We start from the raw sequence: 12,216 nt of genomic DNA on the forward strand, positions 1-12,216 counted from the left end.
TTCTGTGCCTCAGTTTCCTCAACTATAAAGCAGCAATAATAGTAATTCCCACTTCACAGCATAATTGAACAATTGCTATAAATAAAACACATCATGCAATGCCTAGCATACTGTAAGCAGTCAAAAAGTGCTATGAATTCTTTATCCTAGAATGTAAACGCCAACGATGAAGGACTTCTATTGCTTTTGTTCCCTACAGTGGTCCCAGAACTAGAACAGTAACTGGAAATTATAGACACTCAATGAATGATGAATGAATCAAATCTTCATATCACCAGTTTTACCTCTGTCACAAAAGAATAAGCTCTCTGATCTGGAGCAAAGATTTTTCTCCCTACTTTACAGAAGAGTAAAGTGAGGTCCAGGCAGGCTCTATGTATTCTTAGAATCACAAGTTTTGCCAATAAGAGAGCCCCAAGTCACATCCAGTTAGTGGCAGAGTTAGATCAAGACCCCAAGTTTCTAGCTTTCCCTCTGTCCAAGGAAACCGTTTGATAGATTAGGAAATCACTGTCTTTTAAGCAGGAGAGCAGCAGAGGCAGTGGGGAGCATGGACTGGCACGGGCATTCGGTGGTAAATTCCAGATACTTGGATTGAGAAATGAATTAAACTCCTGCCTAAAGCTGATTTAACAAGATTTACGACTTACTGCAATTTTTTATATCAGTGAGACAGTCAATTTGGTAGGTTATATGTGCATGTCAGCTTTGGAGATAAATGAAATTTTTCAAGCTATTATGTCTTTCTTTTTATTCACAGACTTTGCATATTCATACTCATATATTTAGTTTAGCTCTAAATTGTTCCCTTACAAGGGAAAACAAAAGATTTCTGCATAAGATGATTGCGTCCACTGGCTTACAATGGGAAAGTGAGCATATATAATTAAGAGCATAAAACTAAAAAAGGAAAAACTCAAGAAGGACTTCAGCGTTAACGCGAATATTTTGCTCCAATTCTGGTACACAGCAATTTTAACCCTCCACGTGCTGTCGGGATTTGTCGGCCAGCCCTTCTCATGCTTCCCGAGCCAAAGCACCTGAGCCAGGCCCACGAATGCCTGTGAAGGTGAGGAATGCAAAAGCCAACTGCTTTGTTCAGAGATTATTTTTCAATATATCTGCAGGAAGGGAAAAGCAGAGCAATGCCATAAAGCAAATTAAGAAAATTCTCCAGGATATAAACCACAAAGCAAACTTTGGGCAAAGACAGCTATATCCACCTTCCAGAACTTTTCACAAATCTCCTATAGTCAGTTCAAGCTCAAATAAGGCAAGTTTCTCTAAAGACCAATATGCAAGGAGAAGTTCCCCACCCTGGCTCTCCAGCTCCCGTCACCTAGATATCGGGGAGATGATACAGCTGTTTTGGGGAATGTATCATGCTATTTACAGAGATATGCAAAATGGGATCTCTCTAGACCTGTTGGGACAGGGAAGCTTCAGTATTTCCAGAAACACAAGGTCAGAATGATGGGAACCAGACTAGCAAAGATATTGGCATTGTGCCTTTTAAAGATGCTTAGATGAAGAAAAATGATAGCAATTGTGGCAAATGGACTTTAAAGACAAGAACTGATTACCTAAATAATTAAGAAAGATTAGGAAACCATCCAAGGTTTTATTTTGGAAAGAAGAATCTCCACAGGACCATGCCCCAGAAGGTACTCATTTACCCCTGCTTACAACAGACGAGCGATGCCTCTTTTTGCTTGAAAGCATTCTCCTCAGTCCTTCCCAAAACTGGAAGCAACCACAGAGGCAGAGGCATAACTGGCAAAAGAGACCCAAGCTTAATCTAAGCAAGTTAAGGGTGTACACCCCCTTTACTGCCTATCCAGTTCCTTTCCTTGCACCTTTTCATAGGAAACCACTGAAGAGGTTTGGGGGAGAGCAGGATGGCAAGAGTTGTGTACCTTAGAGAGGGGAGGTCCAGTGCCTTTTGGCCATATGTCTAGGGCCTTCTACAGGATGAGGAAAGAAACACTGTTGGGTTGGGTTGCTGACTGTTCTCTCACTTTCAGAGATGGGCAGGGTGGCCACGAGCCACCAGGAATCAACCAACAGTCCATCACCAATTACCTGGGGCAAGAGCCTGTCATCTGGGAGATGGTGGTAGAACCCCACCCCACTCGCCATCATCAATAATGGCAACTTTTATGTGGCTCATTCATACTTCATAACGTTAGTTTCATTTGCACCTGATCTATTTTTTTTCTTCAAAGCTTTTGTCCCTATGGCTGGGGATAAAGGCTACAGACATTTGTTGTTTGTTTGGTCTTACAAAGCAGATAAATTCTTGAATGGGGACTTGATGACATCTGTTCTAGGATCTAGAAGGCTTTTGCACAGATTCAAGAAGCACAAGTTAAGTTGCTCTTTGTCCCTCCATTTTTCCAAGACTGGTAAATTTCCATTGTCAATAAGTTTGGGAACACTGGGTTATAAAGATCAGTGGTTTAGTGGTTTCTTTACTGCAAGGCCTCTCAGCCTTTAATGCTATGACATTTCTTGTGAATCTCCAAGACAGGGTAAAGAATCTCATGTTTCTCAAGCTTGATTTGGCTGTAGAACACTTTTAAAGATGTTTTGTCTTCTCTAGGTACTGGTGTTTGGTGGAGCACAGCTTGAAAAATAATAGCACACAGAGCACTTTTCCTTCTCAATCCTATTTAACCAAAGCTTGCATGGTAAATTCCTGTAGCAGGAACTGTTAATGTCATCCAATGGTCATTCCCCCCTTGTTCCTTAGTAACAAAACCCCAATTTTATTTGTAAGACAATGTACCCAGCTAAATATTACATGTCCTAGTCCAACTGAAGGTAGAAATAAATATGTGACTAAGCTCTGGCCAATGATATGTAAGCCAAATCATTGTGTCAGACTTGCAAAAGGCTGCTCAAATGGAGCTGATATAGCTGTGAGAAGAGCTCTTTTGTTCTTCCACAAAATCCCCAACCAGGCCAGAGCCTTTCCTACTTCCCTTCCCTTTTGCTTTTCTTACTTCCTGGAAAGCAGATGTGATGGCTGGAATCCCTCAGCTGTCTCTGACCCTGAGGTGAGCTTAAGGAAGGACGCTTCAAGATAGGATGTTAGAGCAGAACAACAAAATGATTTTAAATCTCTACTGACCATGGAACTACTATACTACTTCTGGATGGCCTACTTCTGGTCTTATTTTTCATAAGAGAGAAATGAACTTCTATCTTCCTTAATCCACTAATATTTTGGGTTTTCTGTGAGATGTGGCTGAATTTTAATGATTTACTTTGAAGTTTTCTGACTTATCAACCCTTTAAGGCCTGGCTTAAATCATACATTTCTGACTCAAATCATTCATTGCATCTAACAGCCCGAGAAAAGAGAATAAAGAATGTTTAGTTAACACTTTTAATCTAGACCATCAGGGTGAGACTTAGCTCTGAGTCAACTTTCATACAGTTGACACAGCCTCTATATTTCAGTTAGATTCATTCCTTTTGGTTAGATATTGGCCTGAAAATGGCACATATTCAAGTTGGGCGTCAGTAACCTCTATGGCATACCAAGTTCTCAAGTGAAAGCCAAAAGTGCAGGAAGAGGTAGGAGGTGCAGAGGTTACAAAGGTGGGTAACAGCCTTTCAAACAGTTTAAAGCCCGTCCCCAATGAGGCCAGAACCTGTTCTAATTCCCCTCCCTTTTGCTTTCCCTTTCTTCACCTTCAGCTCAAGGAAAGGATTCAGAAGTGTAATAAACTCAGTCTTGGTATGGGACAGACAGGAAGCCAAAGTAGTATTCTCATTTTCTCTTTTGCCTGCTCATCCCCCAGCCTATTTCTTCGCTAGTCCTCAGAGGCCCACGGCAGCGTCTTCTGCAAAAACCAGCACAGATATGAAGCTAGTCAGGAGACAGCTCAGGACGAAGAGGGGAGAGGACTGGGGAACTCAAGGCAGGCTGATGGGCAATCTCCACTTGGCAGCTGCTGCAAGAAACTTTCATCTTCTCTTCACCACTGCTGTGCCCAACCAACCAGCAATCCCAGCAGTGTGGACGCAGAGAAAGGGGCCTATATGATCCACGCATGTAGGTGCCCAGGAAACATGAGCTTCTTCTGTGGTCAGTACAGTTTCTTAGGCTCTTCAAAGCTCAGCTTTTTCCACCTATCAAATGGGACAATCGTGTGTTCCCACACGATGGATATAAGGATTTTGTGAGATAAATAAAACAGCATGCCTAAATTCAACTGCCATACAATAGGTGCTCAGAAATTTTTACTTACGTTTAACCAACAATTCTTCTTTAAAGGACTCTTCCTCATTGCCCTCTTTGGTAAAGGGGCAAGCAATTTACAGTTGTTAACCAAATATTCCAGTTCTCCTGCTCCTGGACAGGACGGCACTTCCCCACTCCCCCTGAAGTTGGGTGTGGCTGTAGACCTCCTTTGGCCAGTGGCCTGACTGTAGAAGTGACACACCACCTCCAGATGAAATATTTTACTGCAGTGACCATGGAAACAGAGACAAAGCCTCCAGTAGCCTGTGTCTTTGAGCAGCTATAACGTCCCCTACTGACCTGCTATGGACATGTGACATGGTCAAGAAATCAACTCTAATTGTATTAAATCTCAAAGATATAGACAATGGGTGTTGTGTTCCCATAGCATATCCTAACCTATCCTGACTGATAGAACTGAAATGACCAAGAGACTGTGATCGTAATAATCCCCTTGCTGGATGATTTCTGAAACAGCACTTGAGAAGGGCTACTTTCATTGGGTACCTCCTATGCCCCATGTGTTGTGCAGGGCACTCTGCAAAGGTTATTTTATTTAATCTCTGCATCAATTCTATAAGCTGGATTGTTCACAAGAGACAAAACTGAGGCTGAGAGAGTGACTTGCATAAGATCAATGTCCCAATGCCAAAACGTACCTTCTTCCCTCTGTCTCTAATCTGCCACATCTGAAGACTGTTCTGGAAACAATAAAAAGCCTTACCAAAGCTGGCTGATAAACTGGAATTCTAGGAACTCCTAACTTCCCCACCTGCCCGCCTCAAAAAAAAATAAAAAGGCCAGGATTCTAAGATTGTATCTGTATTCACAGGACTAACACATCCTATATGGCCTGAGGCAAAGGACGCTGGGGCTTATGCTGGCTGTATCCCACTGAGGACAGCAGAACGCCAGTCCCCTGGCTGCTCATTTGAGTGCCTTTGAACTCAAAACCTGCTTTTTGAGCCACTGTCAAGGTAACCTAGCAGCTGAGAAAAACTAATTGGGCAACATTCTCTGACTGCTGGCATGAGCGGTTATAATCTCAGCATCACCGTGGCAACCTGACTGGAATGCTTGTTATTCACACAAAGGAAAACCGGTCTCCATTCAGACCGGGATTGCATTTTGTCTCTATTCCACTTTTCCCATTACAAGTTGCTACTGAAGGAACAGTGCTTCTTTTAAGAAAATGTTTATTACTGGTCTGTGGAAAAACAGCATTTTCTTAACCTGGAAAAAATTTGGGACAGGGCACGAGGGGTGAGTAATATAGCCTTTATTGCCATAGGCAAAAAGAGACTTTATTAAGACAGTTTCCACACAAACAACGCTGAAAGTCATCCTGGAGTAAATGACCCTTAGCCAGGCCACGGGATTCTACAGAGACGCCAATAACACAGCATGGGCAGTAGGACACAAGACGACTAGATTGCATTAAATCAACAGGCGCTCATTTCATGGGCAGCTACAATATGCTTTCGGAAGCCCCTTCTCCAAATCCTCTATGCACCCCTTGCCTACTTTACTCTACCATCCAACCTCAGTCTATCTGTAAGCCACAGGGTACCTCTCCTCCTCCATGCCGGCCACCCGTCCCCACCATGCATCAGCTCAGCCAACTGCTCACCATGCCCACAGATGTCCTGGATGCTTTTATGTTCTGGGTCCTTATTCCCTTTTTGTCCCTGCTATCCACAGTGACCATCCTTCAGCCCATCCCTGTCAAAGTCTTAGCAGTCCATCAAAGTTGAACTCAAATCATATTTCATACATAAGATCCTTCCATCATACTCTTTTGGGGTACATTCACCTTAAAGTACCTGCCACAGGCTGCCTTGAAGGAGGCAATTCTCGTTGAGTCTCCGTCTTCCTTTCCTCTGAATCCCCCTAGATGTCTATGGTAATGCCTTCTATTTCAGTTTTGTGACAACGTAGGATGAGCAGCAGTTTGGGAATCAGTTGCTTTAGGGTTTGAATGTGGCTTTAACACTTATCAGTTGCATCATCACTGAAAAGTTACTCAAGCTCTTTGAGCCAGTTTGCTCATCTGCAAACAGGACGCTACTCAGTGTGGCCCCTGACAAAGAACAGCTGCTCCACCTGCAAGCATGTCAGAAATACAGACTCGGGGGGGCCCACCTCAATCTCCTGAATCAGAATCAACGTTTTAACAAGTTCCCCGAGTACTCGAATGCATAGCAAATGTCCCAAAAGTACTGGTAAAACCTATCTAGCAGAGACATGGTGACAATATGTGAAAGTGTCTGTAAAACGAGCAGCAAAGAATGCATGCGATACACAGAAATGAAAGGATCGTGGTCAAGACAAGCAGATGATGAACCTGACTTCATTTGCCATTTTTTGACTTTGAACAAGCCCATTGCAATTTTCTAATCCCCAGTTTCTTCTTCAATAAAAGCAGAAATGAGAATAACAGAAGCCTGCTTGCCTCGCAGAATTGTACTAAAGTTGAAACAAGAGAAAAAGCATAATTTTGCCCAAATATAAAGTAATGATCAAGTCATTTTTTATTAACTAACACTAAAATAAAACATGCCATCACAGATTCCCCACTCCTTAACCTGCACTCAAAGGCGGTGCGAAGGACACACAGAGGACAAAATGGTACATGAAGGACCTGCAGATAATGTACCACTTACCCCATTTTATAAGATTTGAGGATGGACTTTCTTTTTTTTAATGGGTGCATAGTCTTGGAATCGAACCCGGGTCTCACGCATGAAAGGCAGGCATTCTAACCACTGAACTGTGAGAACAGACTTTTAATGAAAGGAAAGAAGAGAGAGCTGAAGGGGGCAACTTGCTCTCTGGCTTCTCAGTCCCCTGGCATGGTAATACAAGAGCTGAGGGTAGCCACTGCTTTAGAAATATGGGGGAGGGGTAAGGGAGAGGTGCCAGGGTGGGCTCCAGGAGGCAAGGGAATCAATCCATGGCCTGCCTGGGAGCCTCTCTGCCAGTGTCCGGATGGAGCCGTGGGGCAGCAGCTCTGATAAGGACTAAGGACTAAAGAGGGAGCATCTGCAGGACGAGCTGCTGCAATCCATTTGTCAAGAGCCATGGTCATGAAAGAAGAAGAAATACAGCTTAGGGTCCTTGGTATCAGCCAGCCAGACAGGACTCAATGTAAATGCTAAGAGGAGTGGGAAGTCAATACTGGCTGACCCAGTCAAGGAAAGCTGAAAGAAGAAGGTGGGCAAAAGGCTGAACTTTGAAGTACAAACAGGATTTGGATGAGCAGCAGGAGCTCAGGAGCCAGGATAAAGTTGCTTTTTTAATAGTATGATTTTAGAAGCTCATGTATTAGCCGTATGCCAGAAATGGTAAAAGTTTAGAAACATGTCACTTCTAGGACACACCTTCATTCGTCAGACTTTAGATCATCTTTAGAAACCATGGCTCCATAAGCAGTTCATAAGGCAAAGAGATTTTAAATATCGAATATATATGGCTATGACAAGTGCACGTGGCTGACACACACGGGACAAAGAATATAAAGCCACTGATGATGCTTTTAAGCAAAATTATGCTTTAAGGTCATTTCTCCCAGGCAACAAACAAACAAGCATATAAATTACATTGCTTTAATCATTTGCTTATATTCACTTTCCCCACTCAACTATGACACCCCCCCCCCAAAAAAAGTGAGAACTAAGCTTCATTTTAGTATCCTTAGCAAGTTGCACTGTGCCCAGGCCACAACATAATAAATGCTGGTTAAGTAAATCACTTTTTTTACAAAGACAGACAACAAAATATATATAAGTCCCAATTTGCTTTTCTTTGATGAAGCTTGGAGATGAGTAAGGAAGACTTTATACATCCTGAAGAAATGGATACACATTCCTCTGGGAGCACATTTTCAAATACGACATCTTGGAAATTCTATTTTCCACAAGGACTTAACATTTTTAAAAAACATGTTCACATTGTACAACAGGCTTTACAATGATTACTTAGTTTTTTTTTTAACTTGCCTATGGATAAGCTAAGATATCCATTTCAGATGGTTAAGATTTCTACCTAACGATTTTAAGGTTAATTGTTAAAATATTTGTATCTTCATATTTTCCTGAAATAAGGAAAATATTCAGTAACAAAGTCATTACTAGAGCAATGCAGATATTTGTAAGAACTTTCTACTGGGTGTTTTGAGAGCATTCACAGTTTTGACAGATGATCAAATGGTATCTAAGTTAGTGTGTGTAATACTTAGAATTTAAGAACTTTGCTATATGAATATGTAGACTTTTTTCCTTGTTGCCTTAATTTTAAATTGGTTTATGAAACTCACTGCACAAATACAGGCTTTACAATGATTATATGGATACTTTATTTAAATATGCCTATGGTTAAGCTAACTAAGATATCCATTTTTGGTGGTTCTAAGTGTATTGTTTATTTTCTTAAATAAAAAAATTAACAAAAAAATATGTTTAATTAAACAAAGATAAATTTGTATCCATTTTAAAGATAAAGCAGAAGGCTTCTAATCAACTTCAGGTTTCCAGGGGAGCTACCTGGGCCAGCAAGCACACCAGCGCCTCCAGGGGTTCAAATTTAGTCACTTTTGCCAATAAGAGTATTTCAGTGAAAAAGTTCAGAAGCATATTATTCACCGTTACCATTTATATCCCTAATTTTCAAACCCAGTGGTTGTTCTTTATTTCACCTTTATTTATTTAACATTTGCAAGTACTGAGACTAGAACTGGACAGCTGCTTAATTATCGATTGCTGGTACAGAATAGGTTTCGAGAAAAATAATAAAGTAAAAAAGATAACAAAGAAAAAAAGATTTTTTCTTTACTTATTAAAGAAAAAATCCGTCAAGCACAGCTCACATCCAATCACTTCCTAATTGCAATTAGACATCTTTACAAAAGCCGGGGCTCTTGGACATCTGTTAGACAACTTCGGCACTCTGTTCCTCTTTGTTATTAGCTAAACCTAAAAGGGAATAACACCCTTTACAAATTATTATTAAGTCCTACTTTTCACCAATATAAAACACCCCCAACTCCCTCCCAATTCTCTGCATTAGTGAGATTGTTCTGCAAGACAAATAATTTGATCGTTCTCTTTTTTCAATCAAGAGACAGTTACCTCAGTTCTAACTCAGGAAGCTGAACATTCCTGTCTTGTGCACTTTTCAGTATATATTTCACAATAAAAATATGCTTTTTAATCAATCATTTAATCCCTAAGAGGGAAACTTTAATCTAGAAAAAATGAATAAACAGACTTAAGCAATCCAATAACTATATCAGGTCCATGTCTTAGGAGGGCTTCCAAATGTTCTAAGCAAGGCTTACATAAAATCTAGTAGCTATGATGCTTTTGCAACAATCCAGAAATTCTCGCCCTTATTACTGAATTCTGCTCAGTAGTTAACCACATTCTAACACAATGCCGACCATATGATACTTATAAAGTATCCACTGCATTGAGATACCACTGTTTGCCAGTGAATGCGAGACTAAAATGAGCCTATGCCCCCACATCAGATGTCAAACGCCACATCTTGTTACATCCCTTGCATGCTTTTTTAGACAAGAAATTTGGGGAGTATGAGGCTGGAGCTGATTATGAAGTCAAATAATGAACAAAGAATGATGACAACAATTGCACTGAAAAATCCATGAGTCACTAACTCTGCCTCTTGAGTAAGACCATTTGCCTTATACCAAAGCCAACTCTAGTGCTATGAGATTTTGAGTACTACGTGTGAGGCATATGATGTCTCTAAATAGTACTAGCGAAGAGACACTAGTTTTCCCCTTTGCAGTGTCTTATAGGTAAAAGTGGAGTAATTGTAAGTTCTCAGCAGGAGAAATTGACAGTTAAAGTAGCTCAGTGGATCAGAACTTGGAATCTAGCAGCACTAAAAACAATGAGTGCACGGTCAGAATAATACTGGGGAAGAAGGGAATATTCCCAAAGAAAAGAAAAAATTCCTGCCAGTGAACTACTTGACTATTTGATGTCTTTACTTTGACCATTTCTGGGAATAATAAAATATAAACGTATGCATTTTGCATACGTTTTCATATACTCTAAAGTGCTTGATGCAGACACTAGCCAGGGAAGGAGCTGGCAAGACTGTCCTCAGCATTCGTCTCCTAGCACCATCCCATCCCTCCCAGCCAGAAGGCTGGGTCTTCAACTCCCCTTGGCAGACATGTGTTTCAGCTTACTGGACAAGGCCAGTGCATCTCACTTTACTCTAAACCACCAATGCTGAAAGGCCTGCCTAAAATCCTCATTTTTATAATACGGAACAACTTCCCATTGGCACATGCTATTAACCAGAGATAGTCTTCTCCTGAAAAGATTAGGGTTTCAAGAAGTAATAAAAGGCACACACAAAAATGCTGTAATCTATGTATTTTTTTTTAATTAGATAGAAAAGGATGCAAAGAGCACTGACATTGCAGAAATAAATCCATCTCCAAATTCAGGCCCTGTCACTTACTAGCTGTGTGACTTTGAGCAAGTTATTTTACTTTGTTGAGTTTCCCAAATTGCTTGGTGTGCTGGTTTGAAAGGATGTATGTCCCCTAGAAAAGCCATGTTTTAATCTAAATCCCATTTCATGAAGGCAGAATAATCCCTATTCAATACTGTATGTTGGAAACTGTAGTCAGATCATCTTCCTGGAGATGTGATTTAATCAAGAGTGGTTGTTAAGCTGGATTAGGTGACGACATGTCTCCACCCATTTGGGTGGGTCTTGATAAGTTTCTTGACTTGTATAAAAGAATAAACATTTTGGAGAATGAGGAGATTCAGAGAGAGCAGAGCAGAATGACATAGCCACGAGAAGCAGAGTCCACCAGCCTGTGGCCTTTGGAGATGGAGAAGGAAAATGCCTCCCAGGGAGCTTCATGAAACAGGAAGCCAGGAGAAGAAGCTAGCAGATGATGCCATACTTGCCATGTGCCCTTCCAGATGAGAGAGGAACCCTGACCATGATCACCATGTGCCTTTACAGATGAGAGAGAAAAACTCTGACTGTGTTCGCCATGTGCTCTTCCACTTGAGAGAGAAACCCTGAACTTCATCGGCCTTCTTGAACCAAGGTATCTTTCCCTGGATGCCTTAGATTGGACACTTCTATACACTAGTTTTAATTGGGACATTTCCCTGGCCTTAGAACTGCAAACTAACAACTTATTAAATTCCCCTTTTTAAAAGCCACTCTGTTTCTTGTATATTGCATTCCAGCAGCTAGCAAACTAGAACACTTGGGGATATAGTATACACCCCCTCATAGGATGACTTTATCTTCTACACATACTCACACCATACCAACCCCCTGCTTTACTTTACCTTCAGATTAGTCTTTCACAAGTCACTTCCTTACCAGCTGGTTTCCACCTTCAAATGAGATTAAGCATCATGCCCAGCCAGCCTTTCCTAAAACCCAGTTCCCTTTCCCCAGCAGGACTTGGTTGATCTTCCTCTGTGTTCTCCTAGCATTTGTTCTAGGAAACCACTAAAGCACCTACTCTGTATTGCAATTATGTCCCTAAGTGTCTGGATCTCTCTCTAGAGTGTTGTGAGCTCCCCAAAGGCATCTACAGGGCTAGCTCTATATTGGTATCTCCAGTTTCTAACATGGTGCTGAACTCACAGAAGACCTTCCTTAGTAAGTGTTAAATGAATGAATGAATGAACCATAGCAGTGTGCATTTTTTGAGCACTATTCATGTGCCAAGCATTTATATACATTCTCTCGAGTTCTGATAACAACCCTACAAGGTGGACTTCAGTACTTAAATTTTACAGATGAAAAATATTGAGGCCCAAACACAAAAAATAAGTTATTCAAGTCAGGATTTGACCTACTTCCAATATGACTACAAGCACTCAAGCACAGCATTTAGCCATAAGGCCTCAAAAAACAGTATTTTCTTTCTGCTAAAATAATAATGATAATAA

General features: G+C 41.0%; 1 protein-coding gene across 6 annotated transcripts in view; it reads right to left on the bottom strand.

The window, feature by feature from the left end:
* TNIK (TRAF2 and NCK interacting kinase) overlaps window positions 1-12,216 on the bottom strand; it is a 404,859-nt gene that overhangs the window by 321,595 nt on the left and 71,048 nt on the right. The window contains exon 1 of one of the 6 annotated variants that reach the window (XM_077161027.1): window positions 4,260-7,203. The exons of the other annotated variants lie outside the window; for them this stretch is intronic. Coding sequence (XP_077017142.1) covers window positions 4,260-4,298 — 39 coding nt within the window. The 5' untranslated portion in view covers window positions 4,299-7,203. Of the gene's footprint in view, window positions 1-4,259; window positions 7,204-12,216 lie in introns of those variants that run through there. 6 annotated transcript variants of the gene reach the window in all.

The sequence above is a fragment of the Tamandua tetradactyla genome, chromosome 5, assembly GCF_023851605.1.
Source record: "Tamandua tetradactyla isolate mTamTet1 chromosome 5, mTamTet1.pri, whole genome shotgun sequence".
Lineage (NCBI taxonomy): Eukaryota > Metazoa > Chordata > Mammalia > Pilosa > Myrmecophagidae > Tamandua > Tamandua tetradactyla.